Source organism: Lolium rigidum, chromosome 3 (genome assembly GCF_022539505.1).
Source record: "Lolium rigidum isolate FL_2022 chromosome 3, APGP_CSIRO_Lrig_0.1, whole genome shotgun sequence".
Lineage (NCBI taxonomy): Eukaryota > Viridiplantae > Streptophyta > Magnoliopsida > Poales > Poaceae > Lolium > Lolium rigidum.
The window spans coordinates 151434307-151456888 of record NC_061510.1 but is presented as its reverse complement, the minus strand read 5'-3'; the positions used below and the strand labels follow the sequence as shown (position 1 = coordinate 151456888).

At 44.2% G+C, this 22582-nt stretch overlaps 3 protein-coding genes across 3 annotated transcripts; 1 reads left to right on the top strand and 2 right to left on the bottom strand.

Moving 5' to 3' along the window:
- Nucleotides 1-1110: 1110 nt before the first annotated feature.
- LOC124702505 (purine permease 3-like) lies at nt 1111-3549 on the bottom strand. Its single transcript, XM_047234651.1, has 2 exons — nt 2763-3549; nt 1111-1627 (listed from the first exon to the last, which is right to left on the bottom strand). The coding sequence occupies exons 1-2, from the start codon at nt 3525-3527 to the stop codon at nt 1295-1297; spliced, it is 1098 nt and encodes a 365-aa protein (XP_047090607.1). The 5' UTR covers nt 3528-3549; the 3' UTR covers nt 1111-1294.
- Nucleotides 3550-17514: 13965 nt separating this feature from the next.
- LOC124702504 (probable glutathione S-transferase GSTU1) lies at nt 17515-18298 on the bottom strand. The gene has a single exon (XM_047234650.1). It carries the CDS (start codon nt 18230-18232, stop codon nt 17552-17554), a length of 681 nt encoding a protein of 226 aa, XP_047090606.1. The 5' UTR covers nt 18233-18298; the 3' UTR covers nt 17515-17551.
- A 3192-nt stretch (nt 18299-21490) lies between these two features.
- LOC124698430 (probable glutathione S-transferase GSTU1) lies at nt 21491-22369 on the top strand. Its single transcript, XM_047230916.1, has one exon. It carries the CDS (start codon nt 21548-21550, stop codon nt 22223-22225), a length of 678 nt encoding a protein of 225 aa, XP_047086872.1. The 5' UTR covers nt 21491-21547; the 3' UTR covers nt 22226-22369.
- The last annotated feature ends 213 nt before the right edge of the window (nt 22370-22582 follow it).

Genomic DNA, 22582 nt, shown 5'->3' with positions numbered 1-22582 from the left:
AATGGGCCGATCTGAAGCACCACAACCCTAGAAGGCCCAATGCATCGGTTGCATGGTGGAAATATGGACGGTGACAGATTCTTGAAGGACAAGGCAAGAAGCGTTCGAATAAGGAAAGGATAGATATATTTCCTCCATGTTGTAACCGACTCCAAGCAGGACTCTCGGGACCTGCCACCTATATAATGGCCAGGAGAGGGCCTGCCAGGGTTCCTCTCTCATAATCACATACAACCACGCGCATGTCAAACCCTAGAAACCTTGCCTTACTGCGAGATCACCACCACACATCTCATCGGCTGCCCCATTGTAATCAATTTCATCTATAATCAAGATCAGACAGGCATGACGTAAGGGTATTACTTCATCAAGGGCCCCAAACCTGGGTAAATCTCTCTCCCTGCTTTTCTTATATCCGATGTCTCGTGCCAACCTGCAGGATTCCGCTAACCCTAAGCCCATCATGGTGGGCATTGCCGAGGAGCCCCCTCGTCACAGAGTTCATGCATTGGGGTTGTTACGTCATTCCTTTAAGTTGGTTGAGGCTGCAAAACAATCTGCCAGTTATCAAGAAATGAAAATGGAGAATACCAGGCTTAGGGCATGTAATGATGAACTGATTTGTAGGATGGATGCCCTGGCTAGGAAAATAGAAGTAATGCAGAGAAGGTGGGATAGTCAATGCAACTCTGCTAACCACTCAGTCGTAGAAGGGAAGACCCATGTTCCAGATAGACATTCTCAACCTGAAGCTAGTGTGCAGTCCATTTTCGAAGGATACCTAATGCTCCACACCCTATGATCGATGCGCCTTTCGGTCAAAATTCCTGATGTGCCAACCCGTCCTGTGCTAACTCCTCGAAGTGCTGCAGCTCCTACTCCCAGCATAATTGTTGAGGTGGCATCTCATCTTATCATACCTTGTCCCATTTGCTTTCTACACAGTCTATTGTCTTTTTTCTAAATTATGTTTTGATCTGTCCACCAAGTTGAAGCATTGAAATTATAGTTTGCATGTCTTGACAACACACATTGCTTAAGTTGCTTCTGTACAGCCTATTGTATTTAACACATGTGTAAAATAATGTACATACATACGCACACATGAAATAGACTAAAAATATGGGGATATCACATTTCATTAACAATCCACACATAAAATAAGTTGTGGGTGAAACTCGGTCGAAAGGTTTGATGACAGACAAATCCGGGAAGCTCACGCTGAGTTTGTATGTTGGCTAGTGTACAAATTACACAAGAAATACACTCAATATGGCAAAATATATACGACGGTTTAAACAGCGAAATGCTCTGTAATCGGTGGTATGTCAGATTGTTTTGCATTTGTCTGGATCTCGCCATAGAAGTACGAAACGAAACCCCACAGTGAGAGGCCGAGAGCGACTCCTTTGGTGCCATTGAAATGTTCATGGAAAAATATGACTGCGAACACCTCTGTAACTGATATGAGCAAGGTCATGATGACACCAGCGAGAAGCGCTGAGCCATAGAAGATAGCACCAATTATGCCAAGGAAGAAGAACTGGAAAACAATGGCTGCTCCAACCAACAAAGAGTAGTAGCCTACTTGGCCAAGGCCAAACTCCTGGGCTTCGCGTGGGATAGCCTGCATTGTGACACAATCCTTAACTTCTTCCAATAAAGTTCATGTTCAACAAAAGTAAAACATGAATGTATAATCATTGGATTAGAAAGTATGCTGAATATGGAAAATTGCACCAAATTCTACTGTAGGAACCACGTGCACCATGCATGAACTAAAAGTATGACATTATCTTGCCTCGTGTGAAAGAATCCTTTGCACCCGACTCACCAAACACACGCTGTACATAAGTTTTAAGCATGAAAGCTAAGGATTCTCATAGCCACATATTCCTTACACCCTCGGGTGTCTTAAGGGCCAAATAGGAAGAATTTAAAGACATCAAAGATTTGCTTATTTCTTTTAGATTCTATATTTCTAATCGCTAAAGAAAACTTGAGTATCACTATGTACTACTTGATACAATAAATATGTATGGTATTGATTGTAAAAAAAACTGATAACTAATTGTACTTTAACCCATGAATGAGATTCTTGCACACTTGCTTAAAAAAGTCTAACACTCCCTACCATCCCGAGTAGTAGAACAGATCAGAATTTGTAAACAAGGAGAATTTTGATGCCATGTTTTTTAGTGTATACCACTTTGTTCCATAATACAAGCCATTTTGGCAAACTATTTTAGTTTGCCAAAACAGCTTATATTATGGAATGGAGGTAGTAATAGATAATAGATAGATACATGCCCCGGGTAGTAAATCATTCAAAATGTACACACGAAGAATTTAGATTCCATGAATTTTCATAAAAATGAAGTAATCATGATCCTTTTCAATGGATGGAAAGAAACAATCAATAGAATTAATAGCTAGAGTGAAAGGTATTTATTTATAAAAACTTGTGAAATTTGAGTTTTTGGCGGGTGAGCCCATCAGGGGATACTGGGACCAGTACCCATGGGGATCATGCATAGTTAAGACACTGACGATCATGTATACTTGTGGCATGCAATGATGTACGCGCTATTAAGTGCATGGACATCTTCGTAACTACCCACGAGGGGTGCTGTACCAACACGGAAACAGGCAGTGTCATGTACTCCTCCGGGGTTTTTGTTGTCTCCTGTGCTCTGGCCATCCATATGTATGATGTATCGTTCCTGCAGTGCAGTTGACAATATGCAAGGTTGACTACGTACTTGGAAATCCTTGTTAACGATCATCCCGATGATGCAGAAAGCGGTTGCGCCGATGCCGATGACGATCTGCATCTCCAAGACGAGACTGTACGAGCCGGCTGACCTGCCAGCGACAGCGAGCCGTGCCTGGCTGAGCTCCATGAGGGGCAGCACGAGGCCGTACGTGGCCGCCGAGCCGATCGTCATGGCGAAGCCAACATAGTACGCGGCACGCGACACCCCCTCCGGGCGGTCGGATCCGGCGCCGTTCATCCCCAGCATGGCGGCGCCGACAGTGAGCAGCACGACGGCGTTAATGGAGAATGAGGTGAAGCGCTGGCGTACGACGACCAGCGCGAAGAAGGCCGTGAAGACGAGCTGCGTGGAGATGAGAATGGAGGAGGTGGACACCGGGAGGTCGGCGAGGCCGTAGGCGTAGAGGAAATCGCTGAGCCCGATCCCGACACCCAAGGCGGCCGACACGGCGAGGAGCCAAGGAGGCAATAGGAAAAGAGGCGAGCAACAGTCTTTGCGGCGGCGGAAGATGAGATGAGGGAGGAGAAGGGGCCATCCGGATGTCTGGAGGAAGCTGGAGAGCCACTTCCGGCTACCGCCGTGGACGAAGTAGGAGCGGAGGATGAGCGGGCCGGCCACAGCGCCGATGCCGATCATCACGATATTGACGATGGCGAGCGGGTTGCGGTGGAGCGGCGGCTGCTGCTGCGGGGCTGGGGTACTAGTTTCTACCTCCATGGCGAGCGGAGCTGGGCTGCTTTCTGCTTCCATCGAGCAAGACCAAAGACGTGCATACACTACAGCCTACACAGTCGATTACATACTTATAGTAGTATTATACAGTATAGCACACTTGCTCAAGTGTATTACCAATACGGGGAATACTATATTATTATTCCAATTTAGGCAGTGCATTTGAAGAAATCTCAACGCTCAGCCTTCCAACTAACTTCTTCAATGCCACTAATTGTACCTACCGTGTCTCACCCGCGGCATCATTACATTTTCTACGAGATACGGTTGAAGTCGGCATCCACCATGCCACTACACAAATCTTGACTACCACTTGCATACTGAGAATTTTCGGCGATTTTTTCCGTGTGAATATCACTACTGAAGAATCCGCCGTCCCCCGCCAACACTCTCTGGTAGTACTGAGTGACCCACATTTGCGCTGTTAGATTCAACGAAGTACCTTTCTAGCTAGTGTTGCTTCTTTGTCAATATTGAATTGATGAGCTAGCCGGTTCACTCAAAATTTCGAACTGTTAAAAAAAGGCCAGTAAAATATACATATCAACACTTCCCCCTTACATCAAAGCTGAAAATACGAGAATACGGTAGCTTTTAAACGCTGGATGCGTTGGTTAGGGCTCCGTTTGGTACCTCTGTTTTTGTTGAAGTATTATCAGAATACTGCAGTTTTTGGAAATACTACAGTATGGAAAACTGTGAGGTGTTTGGCTCTAACAAATATTGCAGTTTTCAAAACCGTAGTATTTCCAAAACTGTGGTATTTTTGCAGTATTGAAAAAAGAGGTCCGACCCTCTTTTTTCTAAAACTGAGAAATGAGAAAAACGACGCATCATACATTGCTCGCGTTTCTAAGTCGCCCCCGCATCATATCTGCTCTAGATCCTCGCTTGGCGCTCATGAAGAAACACATGGGCGCCAGCAGAAAATGCGCTAGCCCACGGCCGAGCCTGAGATGAGAGGACCTGGGAGGAACCGTCCAGTGATCCAGGCCATTGCAATTCGCGCAAGAAGACGGCGCACGACGACACAGCGGCTAGCGCCCACGCCATTGGAGCATTGTACTACTTCGTCCAATCAGTTTACAACCGCTATTGCAGCTACACTATTGGGCAAAACTTGATTTTACATGCATCGAAACCACAATAAAGCAGCACTTGCCAAACGTCTCTGTGTTTTTGCCAAAACGTCAAAAAACTGTGGTTTTAAGAAACTGAAGTATTCCTTTGCCCGACACAAAAATACTATGGTTTTGTAATACTTTATTTTTAGAAATACTTTGTTGCCAAACTAGGCCTAGATCTTGAAATTGAAACGATTTACTATCTCTGAAACCATACTGAATTGATAAGCCTGTTAATTCAGCCAAAAGACGGAACACTGCTGGAGATAGGCCGCTAGTGTATATTTCAACGGTCAAATGTTTGTCATCATATTCTAATTGCTATTTGATCAAGTGTTTTCTTCCCACTCCTTATCCATGCACGATGTCGTTCTCACCCCCAATATTTTTTCTCCCAAATTATGCATCAAAAGTAAAGTCTAATAGGTTGTCCGTGTCAACGTCTCTCAAAGATCGTAGCTCGTTGATCCGTGAACGTCTCTCACACATCATACCTCGTTGATCCTTAGCGTGCTAATTTTTTTTTGTTTTTTTTTTTGCGGGGAAGCGTGCCAATTTGTTGATCCTCTGTTTCAATAATAGGGTTTATATATTGTAAACGTCAAACTACACAAATTTGATCAAATATTTAGGTAAAGTTGTTAACATGTATAACCTAAAATCAACATCATTAGATATATCGTGAAATATATTCTCATATGATATCTATATAATATGGTTGTTCTTGATAGTTCTTTCTAATAGTTTGATCAAAGTTTACTTAGCTTGATTTTTCTAAAAAAACATAAGTATGCGAGGATGATGTTTTGGCTCTTGGGATGCATATGCTCCATTTATTTTCAAATGAATATTTGATATTTTAAAATATCAGAAATTCAAACGAAAAATTCACATGTACATCTGCACATGAAACGTGCTTACAAATTCGTTCAATGAAAAATCAACTTATCATTTGCGGTGTGCAAAAAGACAAAATTTAGTGCTAAAATAAAGCTTTTTTTGAGACATATTTTATCGTTTTTACGTCGGTCACAAAAATATCGTTTTTTCGTGAAAGTGTACGGATTCACGTAGATTTTCGAGATGTACATGCGAAATTTTTGTGTTGAATGTGGACGCACATAGATTGTCATGGGTGGCCTCGCCGCTAACACACTAGCTAAATCAGAAGAGGAACTCCATCAACATGGAGTGATCCGGGCAACGGGCGATCAGCCGAACCTTGAACCATCCGCCACCGTGGTGGGCGCCGCTTTATCTCCGGTCATGGTGAGCCGACCATAGTCGTGAAGGCTATCTCCGATCATGGGTGCCCTCAGCCGTCCAGTGGCGAAGCCACGTTGGAATCTATGATGTCAATTGACCACATAACATTTTAGAAAATCCTTTTAATGCAATCATAGATTAAGCAACAAATAATGTAAAATTAGCAAAAACATATGTGTTCGACATCATAGATTTGAAATGTGAACAAGAACTTCAACTCCTGGCACCGCCAGTGCATCGGTCAATGCAACCAAGTGTACCTAGCGTGTCTCATCCGCGGCCTCATACAGTTGAAGTCGACATCCACCACGCCACTAGACAAATCTTGACTGGGACTACTAGTGGTACTTGCATACTGAGAATTATCGGTCATTTCTTCCGTGTGAATAGGCCGTGTTCCGCAAACACTCTCTCAAGAGTAGTAAGTACTAAGAGCATCTCTAACAGAGCCCGGAAAAGTGCAAACCGAAAAAATAGTTTTCAGTCTTCCGAAAACGATATTTCGTTCGATTTTGGCAGTTGCGCAGATTAGAAACCGTAAAAATGGAACTGTAAAGCGGAATTTGAAAGAGTGCGGGTAAATTAGGCGATTTCGAGCTTCAGGCGGCGGACGCGGGCCTCCCGGCGGGCCGCCTCGTATTCACGGACGAGGCGGACGGCTTCCGCCTCCTCCCGGCGGAAGCGCGCGCGAGCCTCCGCCGCGCTGATGGCCTTGGTCTGCGCGAGGACGGCGTCCTCGTCGTCGCTGCCGTGGACATAGTCCCCGGCGGAGAAGGTGGGCGACCGCGCGGGGACGAGGTCCTCGTCGTCGCTGCTGCCCGCGACGGGGAGCCAAGGTGCGCGGCTTGACTGGCCGAACGAGGAGCCCTCACCGGCGTTGCCGTACCTGGCGAGCTTCCCTAGGGACGTGAGCCCCCTAGTTCGTCCACCGGCAGGCACTGCGCTTGCGCGCACCCTTCGCCCGGTGAATCGCTGCCTGGGGCTCGCTAGATTGCTCGCAGGAGATGGTGCTTGGCGGCGGCGGAGGGAGAGGAACGGCGGAGGGGAGTAGGGCTTGCGACCCGAACTCCCCTCCGCGAACCCTTTTAATAGGGGCCGTTGGGGAGTTGTTCGGACCCTGAACTTATTTTACGGGCCGGCCCATCTTTTCGGTCACTGATCTGCGACACATTCTGCCCGAACCCGTAAATCCGCCGGAAAAGTTCGGTTCCGACGGGATTTACGGGTTCTATTAGAGATGCTCTAAGTAGTAACTAGCTGAGTGACCCACATTCGCGCCGCTGGATTCAACAAAGTACCTTCCTAGTCTTGATTCTTTGTCAAGTGACCTAGTAGCCAATTCATCCCAAAATCCAAACTGTTGAAAAAGGCCGATAAAAGATACTCCGACATGTCAACACTTCCCCTAATAACAAGGCTGGAAATACGGAAAGACTGTGGGAACCGATCACTAGTTGAAAAAAGGCCTTCCATCCCAACCTATTAGTCCCCAAATATTTTGATCCGGGACTAATGGGGTCTTTAGTCCCGGTTCTACTGGTGAACCGAGACTAATGCTCCGGCCCGGGACCCTTTAGTCTCGGTTGGTAACACCAACCGGGACTAAAGGGCTATGGTGGGCTGCGGCCAGCGCATGGCTCTTTAGTCCCGGTTGGTATTACCAACCGAGACTAAAGGGTACCCTTTAGTCCCGGTTGGTGTCCCCAACCGGTACTAAATGTTTTTACTCCCCACGCACCCTTCACCCCCATCCACCCCCCCCCCCGGATCGCCTTTTTCTTTCTTTGTAAAATACAAAAGAAAATGATAGAAAATTCAAAAAATAAAATCTTTTGAGATTCCTGTATGTTACGCAACCTACTATTAGGGAAAATTAACAAATTCAAATTTTCACTTTTTTGCAAATTTCTTTTTGAAAATGGTAAAACCGCATTAACTTTTGCGTACGACATCGGAAGAAAACGTATAATATATCAAAATCATCGTGGGTTCACCCGGTTAGCCAAATTTTAGATTCTCGAAATTCCAAATGAAAATACGAAAGCAGGAAGATTTTAGTTTTTGCTATAAATTACGGATTTTTATTTTTTTGCTTTTTTAAAAATTAAAATTAATAATTGCGTCCTGCATAAAGATTACTATTACTTTTACCCAATTTTTTGATTTTCAAATTTTTAGGTTTTAGTTTTGGCAAAAAAAATTAAAAAATTAAAAATAATACAAATTAAAAATTTAATGTTTATTTATTTATTCAAGATTATTATTACATCATTACTTTTGTTTATTAAGAGAATTTCTGAAATTCAAACAAAAAAATAAATGTGACATCAACCAACATGTTAATATGATTGATATGATACTAGTATCACATACATGCGCGCGAAGCACTTGGATGCGGGACGGAATGGAATTCGGAAGTTAAACGTGCTAGTGCTAGAGTAGTGGGAGGATGGGTGACCGAACGGGAAGTTTGAGCACGAGTAAGTAATTTGACTAGAGATAAGTGTAGTTAGAGATAGAGACTAAATTATGCAAATAACTGAAATAATAGAAATTTCGAAAAAAAAACGAAAAAATAAATCGAAAAAATAAAATTAAAAAATTCACCTGCAGACATTTTCACCCAGAACCATGTGGATGGACCTTTAGTCCCGATTCATAAGCAACCGGGACTAAGGGGGGGCCTTTAGTCTCGACCATTTAGTCCCGGTTGCACAACCAGAACTAAAGCCCGTTGTGAACCGGGACTAAAGGTCCTTTTTCTACTAGTGGATAAGTTAACTAATTCAGCCAAAATATGAAACTGTAATTTGAGAAAGATGGGTAACCTATTTATTTCAACGGTCAAATGTTTTTTATTTATTCTGATTATTATTAGATGAAGTGTTTTCTTCCGTGGTCCTTATCCATGCACGCTGTCAATCTCACCCCGATCTTTTTTCTCACAAAATTCCACCAACGGTAAAGTCTAATATGTTATCCTTGTCAACATCCCTCACAGATCGTAGCTCGTCGTCTCTCACACATCATAGCCCTTTGATCCTTAGCGTGCCAATTTGAATTTGTTGCATATTAAAAGCAACATGCGGGATATAATAGAGGACCACTAGGCTATAAGTGGTCACGGGTTGCACACGTCGCAGTTGCCAGACCCATCCCACTTAATTTGTCAATTTACCACCCACAAGCAAGAACAAAATCTTGAGGGGTAGCCATGGCGCTTCTGCTACCACCGCCTCCGCGCCACATCGATACTTACTCCCATGGTCCAAGCGAAAGAGAGTAGCTCCCTGGCCGGCGGCTGGGCTCTCTGGGGTGTCAGGTTGGAGGGGTATACGAACACATTGAGATCCGCCGAAACTTCCACTAGCATGGTGGGCACCGGTCATCTCCGAGTGGCCTCGTTGCGGTCATGATGAAGGTAGATGATATTTCCTGCGTATTTAGGTATAGTGAAGTTAGCGGGTTTAAATAGGCAAACAAATGCTACTTAGGGCATGTACAATGTTAGAGAAGACATGTCTATTTTAGCCTTCCATGTTATCTAAAAAGCCGTAGATATAAGTCATACATTATCTCTTATTGTCATCCCTAGTAATTAATGATAAATAACTAATTTTAAGTAAGAAATTAATTTTCTAAGTGAAGACATATCGCACAATGCATAAAACATCCTTCTCTTATTTTCTAAGAGATGATCTCTTAGCTAAGCGAAGAGTAGAAGACAACCTTCTCTTTCTTATTTCTCTCTCTTCCAACTAAGCAAAAATCCTACGTGGCTAGGCTAAGAGAAGGCTGACATCATCCCATTGTACATGCCCTTATCATTTGTAGATCTAAACGATAGAAGTGGCAAATACATTAGTTTATAAGGGGCATATACAATGGTAGGAAAGACGCGTCTTCTCTTAGCGGGCCACATCATCTTGAGAAGACACTAAATATAAATGGTACGATGCATTACTCTTATTATTATCCGTAGCAATAAATGAGAATCAATTCAATTTTATAAAAAAAATCGAATTGCTAAGAGAAGACAAATGATACAATGGACAAAATAGCCTTCTCTTATTTCGTACGAGATCATCCCTTAGCTAAGGGAAGTCATCCTTCTATTTCTCTAATCTCTCTCCACCAACTAAGTAAATATCCTACGTGGCAACCGTAAGGAAAGGCTGACGTCACCCTATTGTACATACCTTAATATAGGGAGAGGTGGGTCAGCTAGTAGGCAACCGTGGCCATATCAAGTTCCAGGATTAACTGAAGCACCGATTGAGCAACATCATAGAATTAATCTATCTATATTTTTATTACATACTAAAAGCAATATCCGGTCCTCATAAAGGCATTACTTTAAGCCACATCATCAAAAAAGTTGTTTTAAATAGTCAATGGTTAAGATTCAATAAGAGAATAGTAGTCGTATGTGAATAGTACATGTTTGTAGAAAGGATATTCCAGTCTTTTTTCCAGCCGTCTAAATACATAAACACATAAAAAGATCTTTGTAATGCTACCTATCTCCACCGGTGTCGGGTTAAGCCAAATAGGGTATTCCAAGATAGGGACCTAGCATAGCATGTCCACGTGGCCTATTTGGGTAGCGAAGATATCGATGTAGCCAAGAAGCCCAGTTGCTAGAAGATGAAGGTTTAAGCCGACTAAAGAAGGTCCAAGCTGGATTCCATAAGATTCAGGAAGATGGAAGACTTGAAGTACAAGACACGACATATTTGACGGAATAGATTAGGACTCATTAGCAGGTTAGGTCTTTACCTCCATCAAGTCTTACGTTCTCGCGCCTTTATAAGCTAGCCTAGCGGAAGACTTTAGGGCAGAAGAACTCAAGAAGCCTAGATCTCATCACATCATTATGATTTGCACTTTGTGCCAATAGTAAATTCTAGCGAAAAGCAGCGATTCTCTACCAAGGAAACGTGAACATGGGTAAGCTGCCAAGTCACATGTTCCCGAGCATCCCGTCGTCTAGTTTCACTACTAACACTAAGTCGTGAGTAACCCCTCATGGAACTAACGTCGACGGGGAAACGATAGTTCCCACCGTGGCTAGGACCATTTGGACTCGAGTTTCAGACGGAAGTTCCTGGAGGCATCGACAATACCATGATGAACACCATTTTGCAGGCCATGTTGACACAATCCCAGGGAGTACGAGGATAGCTAGTTGGACGTAAGTACTAGTACTACCCCTGCTCGTAAGGAGAAGAGCGACCATGAGGGTGAATCTGAGACGTCTGATGAAGACTATGATGATTAAGATAACTTTGTTCGAAAAAACCAGCAAGCCCTCTCAGGCAAGCCAGAATTCCTCCCGGGACAATAGTTGTGGTCATCACACAAACCGCCACTGGAACAGAGGAAAGACCACCTGAGACTACTGAAACCCATGCTGCAACACTTCGAGCACCGCCTATTCCTGGCACAGAAACCGGCATTAACTCGCCTGAAGCACATTCAGCCACACAAAAAAAAGTCGTTCAACATCTCACATCTTTACCCGCTTGAGTTTCTCTCATAGCTATTATGGAATCTGACACCGAAAATCTAGAGGAGATAAGGAAGATACTGGCACAACAAGCAGTAGGTAGAAAAACTAACAGAGCCGAGAAGACGCTAGAAAAAATCGACAAGGCTCGGTTGTCCTTTAATTGGCTTCATCCCGAGCTTTACTAGTAAATCCGAAGACGGCGAGTAGCGCAAGATCCTGCCATCACGCGCCGTCTATTCGCCTTGCACGAGGAGGTTATAGGCATATCAAAGACTGCTGCTCATAGTCGGAGTAACATAACTAGTAACATCACACATCTCAAGGTATTTTGATGACATGGCATGCCAATAAATGAAGAAAGAGAGTGAGGTGGTAACTAGCTATGTTACCATAACATCACACACCCCAAGGCAAAATGAGTCTACAACATAATAAATGACACAATGCATGACACCACATATAAGTTACTATCCACTATGAAGGTAAAACTGCTCATAGTGGGAGTAACATAGCTAGTAACATCACACATCTCAAGGCATTTTTGTGACATGGCATGCTAATAAATGAAGAAAGAGGGTGAGGTGGTAACTACCTATGTTACCATAACATCACACACCTCAAGGCAAGATGAGTGTACAACATAATAAATGATACAATGCATGACACCACATATAAGTTACTAGTACCCACTATGAAGGTAGTAACCTAGACTAGTAACATGGCATATGTTACTAGTCTAAGTTACTCTCCACTATGACCAGCCTAAGGGCAGTGAAAGCAACTACATGGCAAACACACTGGTTAATAACGTCATCCTAGGAAGAGAAATTCTAGATAGGGACAGAACGCCGGCAGCCCTAGCCCAAGTTAATATACTTATAGTGAAGACTCTGCAACAAAATGAGTGTGCTAACTACTCTAGGACCGGCTGGGTTGCTTCCAAATCGGACGAATATCGTACTTCTGCGCAGATACTACCAACTCGCAAAAACTCGCCTAGGCGGTCTCCCAAGGGTGAATATAAACACAAGCACCGGCGACAGGACGATGAGCCGGTAACTAGAACAAACACGGCTAGGCGACGCAATGATACCCAATAGCTACCACATCCTCCTCGCCGTAACAATAACCGGGACATGCCGCCTCCTAGCAAACATCACAATTCCCGCAAGGACGACAATCCACCGCGAAATTGTAGTTGAGGGAGTTTCCGTAATGATATACCCCCACCTCCTCTCACGCCACTGTCAGGCGGTGACGATATTAGTAGCCGGGGTGCTAGAGGCGGACAACTTTCCCATGGTGGCCAAGGACCACGTCTTCGTCCCCTACCAACATCGGGTGGCGATGGAGGTGGTGGATGCAGCGGCAACCATCACTCGGCTCGTTCCAATGCTACCAGACGCCCTGGATCTGCGAGACATTATAATGATCAAGCCAACCATGGAGCCAGCACAACTAGTGGACGTGTCTGACCTAAGGAATGAACTCAACCAAATCCGATAGGACAAGGTCCAGCCGTCCGCAGACAGGCATACCTGTCTAAGTTATGTTTGCCCAAGCATATACTGGTTTACGATGGTGTATCCAAACCAAAAACCTGGCTCCAAGACTACACCAATGTTGTCAAAATTGCCAACGGCAACAACCTAGCATGGTCCGATATATCCCGATTATGCTCGCGGGAACAACTAGGGCTTAGATTGACACCTTGCCACATACAAGTGCCCACATATAGGTGTAAATCTTCAGCGGTGCATCTAGCTGAAAGACAAGACTTGTTCCGAGGAGACGGCTATAAACGTATTCTTTCAGGGACTAGTATGAGGAAGCAATTTTTGCGGCATAAGCTGCAAAGGGAAAAGCTCACTGAACTAGGTAGAACGATTGCTAGTCCCAGTCGCCTTGCATTTCTTGGACGGGTGGGCTTCGAATAGAGCTTTTCTGGTGCTAGCCTTCTATTTCTTGGTCCTTTCCTCGGCAGTCCCAACAGCCTTGCATTTCTTGAATGGTTGGGTGTCGGCCTTATAATCGGAAGGGAACACATTGGTGGAATATTCTTTAAGTGCGATACGGCATTCTCATCGATAGCAAGGCACATATGGCGACTTCGTCAATCACACAAATAAAAACCATTAAAAATGGGCATCTGGATTTAACATTAGACTGGCAAGTGAAATTCATGTGTTCAGTCCATCTATCTGTAGCTTGTGAGGCATTGATTCATCAGTTCTGGTATATGGGCTGATGAGCAAGTGTTGATGAATAAGTCTGAGTAGGGCCGAGCCGGAAAAATCCAGAGCTATGTGTGAAACTCTAAATGGGCCCTATCTTAGTAGAAATTTTAAATTGTTCAACAAATATAATGTATATATCATAATGTCTTACATAACAATTAGATATATTAAGAATCATACCTGCGTCAACTTCCGGTTGCATAATGTTCATTTCATTATTTGAACAGCAGCATTTTCTAAGGTTGAAATGCTGATTGTGGTAGGACACATGCGTTTCTTTTATGATAAACCTGTCCGTAGCTTCCTTAATTTTCAGATTTAATTTGAACGCCTTCCTTTTCCTTTCTCTTAAACTTTTTTGTATCGGATTCGTACCCCACGTTGAATCAAATCTTGATTCTGAAACACTACATAGAAAAGATGAAATAATAAAATCAGCCGCGGTTGATTGGATTTGCCCATCAGCCTAAAAGATGTACTACTGTTTTGATCGAGGGAGTGTAGGCCGATAGGCCGATCGAGTAGTAGTTGCTCACACGCCGTGGCCGATCAGGGTCCAGGGAAGATGGGACGGAATTCACCTCTCTCTGCCTCTCTGGCCGGCTGGCGTTGATGGCTGACGTCTCAAGTCTCAAGAACAGCGAATTGGCAATCACGGCATCGCGGCCTCGTCGCGGGAGTCAGCGAGTCAGACACGGGCCGCAGGTAGACGTCGCGTGGGTTGTTTCCTATACGTCGATCGATCGGATCCAGCGAGGGTTCGCTCGCTCAAGACGAGTCCGTCCAGGACGTGGGCTTGTGTCAGGTATAAAGTGCCCAGCGGCCCAGGTAAGGACTGCTTCCCTATTCTCTGTTCTATTTTTTTCCAAAACTTGTTACCCACAAATGAGAGGTTATGGGTTTCGTTAAGGAAAACTTTGTCCCGCACAACGTACATACCGCGTGAAACGTCTGGTCGTGCGAGTAGAGCAGCTCTAGTATTTACATCCACGAGCGTACAACCGCGTACGCCCCGCCGGCCTCGCGCGTACAGCTGCATATGTTCGGCCGTGCGCATGCATAGCACGACTACAAGAGATGACAAGTACAACTTAGTAAACACCCGAGTACAGTTACATAGATGAGCCAGGACAATCGCACACACGCACAAGTACATATTTAGTCGCGCACACGAATAAATACAGTCGCGCATACGAACAAGTACATATACAGTCGCGCGCACGAGAGAGGTACAGTCGTGCACGTAAGTAAGTACAGTCGCGCATACGAGCGAGTACAGTTACCGTCGCGCACACGAGACAGGTACAATCGCGCACACGAGTAAATACAGTCGCTCACACGAGCAAAATGGAAAATGCACCTAATACATTCAAAACAGAAGTACTTATTAATTAATATATGAGTATAGTTAGATACACACCTCGAGTACAACCATAGTAGTATAGTAAGTACGAAAAAATATCTTGAAACCTATCAACATCGGATCTAGTTTTAAAGATCTCAACGAGGGGTCACAAAAGTGGAAACGGTTCTGGACTTACGGTTCTCAAGCTATTTCATTTGAAAAAACAAATCTAACAAAAAAAAAAGTTGACACAACCCACCCTCCTACTGTCTTCTCTCTCATCCCTCATCCCCATCTTGATTCACCTTGCGACACGTGACGAGCAGGGAGACCACTTTCAAAATATTTTCTGGCACCACAGTACGCCACTTGTCGTGTGCGAAGGGAGTTGTCTTCCCTTCGCGAAGGTCGGCCTTTTTCTAACGATTTCGAAAACATATTCATCGCTTCAGTGCGGGAGCTAATACGCTTCGCACGCAGCGAGACCTTGCTGGGCCGCGGCCCATTTGCCTGTGTTATGGTCTTTTCTGGTTTTAGGAAGCTTCTAGAAATTTCCGATTCAGGTTTTTTCTTCTTTATCATTCTTTGCTGGTTTCTTTGGTTTTCTGCCGGTTTTCATTTTTATTTTTTTTGCTTCATTTATCTTTTTTTTGAAAATTCTGAACTTTTTAAACAAAATTTTCAAATTTCAAAGTTAAACAAATTTAAATTCGAGCAAATTTCAAAGTAAGAAAATTTTAAATATGAGTAAATTTTAAATCTGAGCAAATTTTAAATCTAAGCACATTTCGGATTTGGGAAATTTTGAAAAATAAGAACATTTCCAATCTGACCAAATTTCAAAAGTGGGCAAATTACAAATTTGTATATTTGTCCGTCCGTATGGGCGAACATAACTACGATCCGTCCAAACTGTAGCAAACAATAACACAACTAAATGGGCCAAGCCCAACTACAGCCCCTGTGCGTGCGATGCGTACAAACGCACACTAACGCGTTCTATAGGTGTGTCCGGTTCTATACACCACCTTGGTCGGTGCGGACCGGTGGCGCACACCATACGTGGGTGTTGGGCCGGCCTAACCATGTTTTGTTTTTCTTTTTACCCATTTTTCTCCTTTTCTACTATTTCTTTTCGTCTTTTTTCTACTTTGTTAAAAATTAAAAAAAAAACTAATCTAAACTTTTTTGGAAAACTAAAACATTTTAAAATCTAAATATTCTAAAAAAATTGAACATTTTTTAGATATGAACATATTTTAAATTTATAAATTCTCAAAAATTTGAAAAAATTATTTTCGAAAATTTACTATTTTTATATATATGAACAATTTTTGAATCTGAACATTTTTTAATTTAAATAATTTTCATATTTAAACAATTTTAATATTTGAATACTTTTATATTTGAACAATTTTTAATTTTAGTAGTTCTCAAATTTGAACTATTTTGGAGTTTGTACAGAAAAATAATCAGAAAACAAGGCATAAAACAAAAAATAAAATAAAAGGAAATAAACAGAAACAAAAAACGAAAAACAAAATCTAAATGGGCCAGGCCCAATATCATACCAGGATGTGCGGCCTGGTAGGCACCGACCTATTCGATGTATAGGACTAGCGCCTGCATCGGCCTATATAAATTTTAGGGCCTTGTACGGGCTACAAATTCTGCACATGTCAGGACAGCGGAGCGAGCGCCGCATGTAAGAGGCTGGTATCTTTCCAAATCCATCGATTGAGAAAGGCCTAGGCAAAAAAGTAGGACGAAAGATATCTAAAACTTTGATTGAAGCAAGCCTAGGCAATTTATATCGAGAACATGTTCGGAATCATATATCTTGGTGCAAACTCAAGGTGCCCATACTACTATATTAGGGTAGGGAGGGCAATTCTAAATCTGATGTTACCACGTGGCAACTTGTCATGGGGTCGCGCCGAGCTACCGAACAAAAAATTGTAGCAGTAACTAAAATGCATAAATGGCTTCTGGCCATTGCGTGAAAATTGGTTGCTTTAAAAACCGGTCGGCTGCTAGGTGTCTGAAATACTCTTTCTTTAGAAGCCTCATATATACTTCCTCCTACCCAAAATAAGTTGGATATACAGTTGAAATTTATTTTAAATTATATGCATTTAGTATAGGAGTAGATCTTTGTATTATTATCTATTTATTTATTTTATCAAAGTTTGTAAAATTTGATTCGCACGAAAAAGTTAAGCACAACGCAGTGGGCAGCAGGAGGGAGTAAAGTTGCAAAAAACAAAACAAAAATCAGCACAAACACTCACCGATTGTTCCACTCAAACGATCGACCAGCTTTTATTTTGTTCCACAGAAGGGAATCACACGAGGCAACTCGATGGTGCCCCGCGAGAGAGACCCGTTTTGACGCACAAACGTGTACAACACGCACCCACCCACACAAGGCAATGAAACAGGGACCAAGCACCAACCACACGGAAGGAAACGGTGCAGTACCTCACACTACTCCACGAACAAATCCAGCTGCAAACGCCCATGCATCGTCGTCGCGCCCAGCCAGATTATTGCCGAATCTACTCGATGCCGTACATCTTCTTGAGGACGCCGATGAAGTCGTAGACCTTGTCCGGCGAGTAGAGGCTCTTGGCCACGCTCTCCCTCTTGCCGACCCTCTCGGCCCACGCCGCAATCTTGGGCGCAACCTCAGCGACCTTGAACTCGCCGTACTTCTCGTAGCTCATGAACCACGGCGTGAAGGGCGCGAAGGCGGCGTCAACGAACCCGAACCCGTGCTCCCCGCCGAAGAACTCCTTGTCCCCGAGCTCCGTCTCGAGGGTCTTGAGGATCTCCAGCATCTCCGCCCTAGCCTGCGCCTGCGGCTCGCCCTTGAGCTTCCAGAGCCGGGAGCCGCAGTCGTAGACCTTCTTGTCGACGTAGTCGGCCCAGAAGCGGGCCTGCGCGCGCGCGTAGGGGTCGGCGGGGAGGAGGGAGGGGGTGTCCGGGAAGGCCTCGTCGAGGTACTGCACGATGATGAGGGACTCGTTCAAGGGCTTGCCGCCGTGGAGGAGCACCGGGATCTTCTTGTGGACCGGGTTCGACTGCAGGAGCCGGTCGCTCTTGCCGGCGAGCAGGTCTTCTTCGACGTACTCGTAGGGCAGGCTCTTCTCGGCCAGCGCGATGCGGACGCGCTGCCCGAACGGCGAGACCCAGAAGTCCAGGAGGGTTAGGTCGGAGCTGCTCTTCTCGGCCGCCATTGTTGGTTTGTTGAGGGAGGTCGATTTTTGTGTTTGTGGACGTGAGTGTTGCGAAGATGTGGAGTGAGGATGGTGTGGGGATGTTGGTGAGCAACTGAGCATTTATAGGGGCGCGCGCGCGGGAAGACGAGAGGGTGGATGAGCTAGGTGAGGTCGTGCATGTTCCGGAATGGTCTGGTAAGTTTGACTAGCACGTCAAGATCGGATCGAACTGGTGGTGCGTACCGAGCGGGGAATTCCGGGGTGTCAGTGTCACTGCTTGCGTCAAGCGGTGTTGCCTCGGCCCCATACGTGAGTGTCTGGCATGGGCGCACGTTTGTGTGTGTGCGACGGACGAGTAGTCGAGTGAGAATGGAGGACCGTGCACGGCTCTCGGGCGCAGAGGATCGGGGATGATCTGGGTGGAGCTGATATGTGTGCTGACGTACGCAATCCAAAGATTTTCTTCTAAACATACAGGACATCATGTGTATTTGATCTTGTTCTCGGATGGTAATGCGATGTGGTAATCGTCACAAAAGGTTGAAGAGGACACTACAGAACCAAAAAGAATACTGGTAGGGTCTTCAAATACTTTTTCCTATACTTTCTTGTTTGGCCGAACCTAAGATCCAGGCAACCAGATGTTTTGGTAGAAGCTGGATTTTTTTAGGTTGGCTGGTTCGCCTGCTCTTGACTCAGTTGACATGTTTGGTTTGACCCCACAAGAACAAAATTGCTCTGCTTGCGGTACATACGTCAGCACCTACGCAACTGGATTAGTGCTCGAGAACAACATCTAATTGTATGGTTAGAATGACACTGCCACCTCTAGTCCCATTAGAGTTCAAACCCGACATATTGGTGTCTCATAAAGAAGTAATGTTTTCTTCAATGGTGACGGATCAATCTCAAGATCATATGATATGACTATATATGGGTATGTATGATCATTTCATTTGTATTGCGTTTCGCAAAAAATCCCGAGATTGGTGCTCCGGACTTCACCGGTCCACCACACAGTGGTCTACGTCGATAAAACAGAAAAAACAAAGAAAGGGCAGCTTGTACTGGAAAGTGTAGCTCGAGCTACACATAGATTCTTTTTAAAGAATAAAAATAATCTAAAAACGTAAAATTGAAGATTTTTTTTAAAAAAATGCATATTCAAATGGAGTGTTCCATCAATATGAAAAAAAAAACTCCAGATATACATTATATTCTTGGTTACACAAGAAATATAAAATCTGACATTTTAAAGCACACCCTTTTGTGAATAAAGACTAAGGCTAATCGTCCACTTATTGTGAACGGAGAAAATATGTTGCTTTCAGGAGGAGTCAGAGAAAGGACCATTTTATCTCTCCTTTAGATTTCTGGTAGTTGTGTCGTTGTAACTTGAGTTGATATTAAATCACTAAAGTCTATTTAGTAATGTGAGGTAATATTTAAATTTATGTTAGAAACAGTAGTAGAAAATAGGCATTTCATCAGGCCCCTTTAGTCTCGGCCCAGACTACGGCCGGGACTAAAGGCATGGCCACGTCGACCCGAAACCGCCCACGCGTACGACACTCTTTGGTTCCGGTTCATTAAAATATCAACCGGGACTAAAGGGGTGGCGGTAGGCTACCTCCAGGCAGAAGCCTTTAGTCCCGGTCCCGGTTGGTAATACGAACCGAGACTAAACGATTTTTACGTTTTTTGGCTCCCCACGAACCTTCAACCCCCCGCCCCCCTCGGATCTCCTTTCTTTTAGCTTTGTAAAATAAGAAAGAAAATGATAGAAAAATATAAAAATAAAATCTTTTGAGATTCATGTATGTTACGCAACCTACTATTAGGAAAAATTACAAAATTTGAATTTCAACTTTTTAAGCAAAAAAGGTTTACAAAAAGGTAAAACAGGATTTCTGGTTGCATACGACGTCGAAAAAACATATAATATATCAAAATGATCATGAGAAAAAATTACATCCAAATTCACCTGGGTTTACCCGGTTAGCCAATTTTTAGATCCTCAAAATTCCAAAGGAAAATATGAAAGCAGGAAGATTTTAGTTTTTGCCAGAAATTCAGGATTTTATATTTTTTTATTAATTTTAAATTAATAATTGAATAATGCATAAAGATTACTCGTACTTAACCATAAAAGAGGTTATCCACTTATATGTTTGGCAAAAAAAAATATTAGTTACATCATTAATGTTTATTTAAAAAATTATTAGCTCCCCATATTCAGTAACATTTATTTATTTATTCAAGATTATTATTACATTATTATTTTTGTTTATTAAAAGAATTATTTTGATTCAAACAAGAAGCACTTGGAGGTCCTTCGCTCCGGCACGCTCCACGGCACCCACGTGGAGGGCCTTTTGTCTCGACAGGTAATCGGGCCGCGACTAAAGGTTCGGCCTTTAGTCCCGCATGTTTAGTCCCGGTTGGCCAACCGGGACTAAAGCCCCTTACAGGACGGGACTAAAGGGCCTGTCTCCACTAGTCGAAGCTCGTTGTTCTCAAAACCAGAATACCAAATTTTCAAATATGCAAAAGAAAACTGCCATTTTGGAGAATGCGTTGGGTTTTAAACTACACTATTCACTGCACCCAAAAACTTAATAAATTATATAATATGGCATTATTTTTGGAAATCATGGTAGTCTCAGAATACTTCAGACATAATTCAATGCCAAACGGGCACTAAGATCAGCTAATAATTAGAGAAAAGCATTCTGATTTTATTTATTTATGAAAGTTCAGCATAGTTTGCTAAGACGTGTTCGTCCATGACTCCATGTAATATTGGAAAGTTGTACCCCATAGAGAGGTTGTTCATAAGAAATTTCCAAAAGTCCATCATCTTTTTGAAGTTTATCCATTAAATAATGAAATCCGATCTCCAGTTCTCTCTTTAGAACTATAATCAATAAGCGCCCTTCCAGCTTCTGTTGATGTCGTCACCACCTACCTCATATATTTTCCTGGTTTTCAACCGCGATCAACTGTGCTGCACATGTGACATCCTCGCCCACCACTCATACAGGCTTGACATGCGCGACCATGCCAACTAGATGCCCACATAATACATCTTCAGAGGCGCTGATCCTCAGAAAGGCCGGGGAAACCCTCCCGTACGTGACGCAGGCGGTGACACACCGGACCAAACCAGCAAATTCGATTCAACATTTCAACCCAACCACACACGAGCTCAACCTATCCAGCTCCCCTATAAATCCTCACCCACGTCCTCACCTCCTCCTCATCCATACACACAACACACACGTATACTGAGTACGTAAAGACCCAAGAGAGAAATCCATCATCTAATCAGCAATGGCGGGAGAGAAGAATGACGGCCTGGTGCTGCTGGACTTCTGGGTGAGTCCGTTCGGGATGCGCTGCCGCATCGCGCTTGCCGAGAAAGGCCTCCCGTACAAGCACGTGGAAGAAGACCTCTTCGGCGGCAAGAGCGACCTTCTCCTCCGCTCCAACCCCGTCCACAAGAAGATCCCCGTCCTCCTCCACGACGGCAAGCCCGTCAACGAGTCCCTCGTCATCCTCCAGTACCTGGACGAGGCGTTCCCGGAGACCCCGTCTTTGCTCCCCGCTGACCCCCACGCGCGCGCGCACGCCAGGTTCTGGGCCGACTACATCGACAAGAAGTTGTTCGAGTGCGGCACCAGGATCTGGAAGCTCAAGGGCGAGCCATTGATGCAGGCGCGGGCGGAGATGCTGGAGATCCTCAAGACTCTGGAGGCGGAGCTCGGCGAGAAGGAGTTCTTTGGCGGAGAGCACGGGTTCGGGTTTGTCGACGCCGCGTTCGCGCCGGCAACGGCTTGGTTCCAGACCTTCGAGAGTTATGGGGAATTCAGCGTGGCGGAGGTGGCGCCAAGGCTAGCGGCGTGGGCGGCGCGCTGCGGGGAGAGGGAGAGCGTTGCCAGGAGCCTCTACTCGCCGGACAAGGTGTATGACTTCATCGGCGGGCTTAGGAAGAAGTTGGGCGTCGAGTGAGAAGGAGCCAGAGGGAAGGAATAAAATTATTGTTTTGAATTTGAGGGTTCTTTTTTTTACATTGTGTGTACTCTAGTAATAGTACGTTGTTTGGTTTTGCGGTTACATCGTCTTGTGTGAAAAGTTTGTATTCCGTGTTGCTGAGATGGCTCCGGCAGTTAAATGGGTTCTAATTATTTCAGAAAAAAAGTTAGGGCGTTGCTACACAGTGCTCATGCACTGGTTAGTCTTAGGGAGTGACCCACCCAAATATGGAAAAAACAGTAATCCGACAGCCTGTACTTTCCAAAAATAGAAACTACTTCACTCGCGTCGGGCCTTCTCTTTCCCATGCTCCACTGCATGTCTCCCGCACCG

Bases quoted from the DNA above. Each gene is read 5' to 3' on its own strand.
- LOC124702505 (XM_047234651.1), bottom strand. From the start codon at position 3,527: ATGGAAGCAGAAAGCAGCCCAGCTCCGCTCGCCATGGAGGTAGAAACT. The intron at 1,628-2,762 runs GTACGTAGTCAA...GTCACAATGCAG, and splicing joins TCGTTAACAAGGATTTCCAA to GCTATCCCACGCGAAGCCCA.
- LOC124702504 (XM_047234650.1), bottom strand. From the start codon at position 18,232: ATGGCGGCCGAGAAGAGCAGCTCCGACCTAACCCTCCTGGACTTCTGG.
- LOC124698430 (XM_047230916.1), top strand. From the start codon at position 21,548: ATGGCGGGAGAGAAGAATGACGGCCTGGTGCTGCTGGACTTCTGGGTG.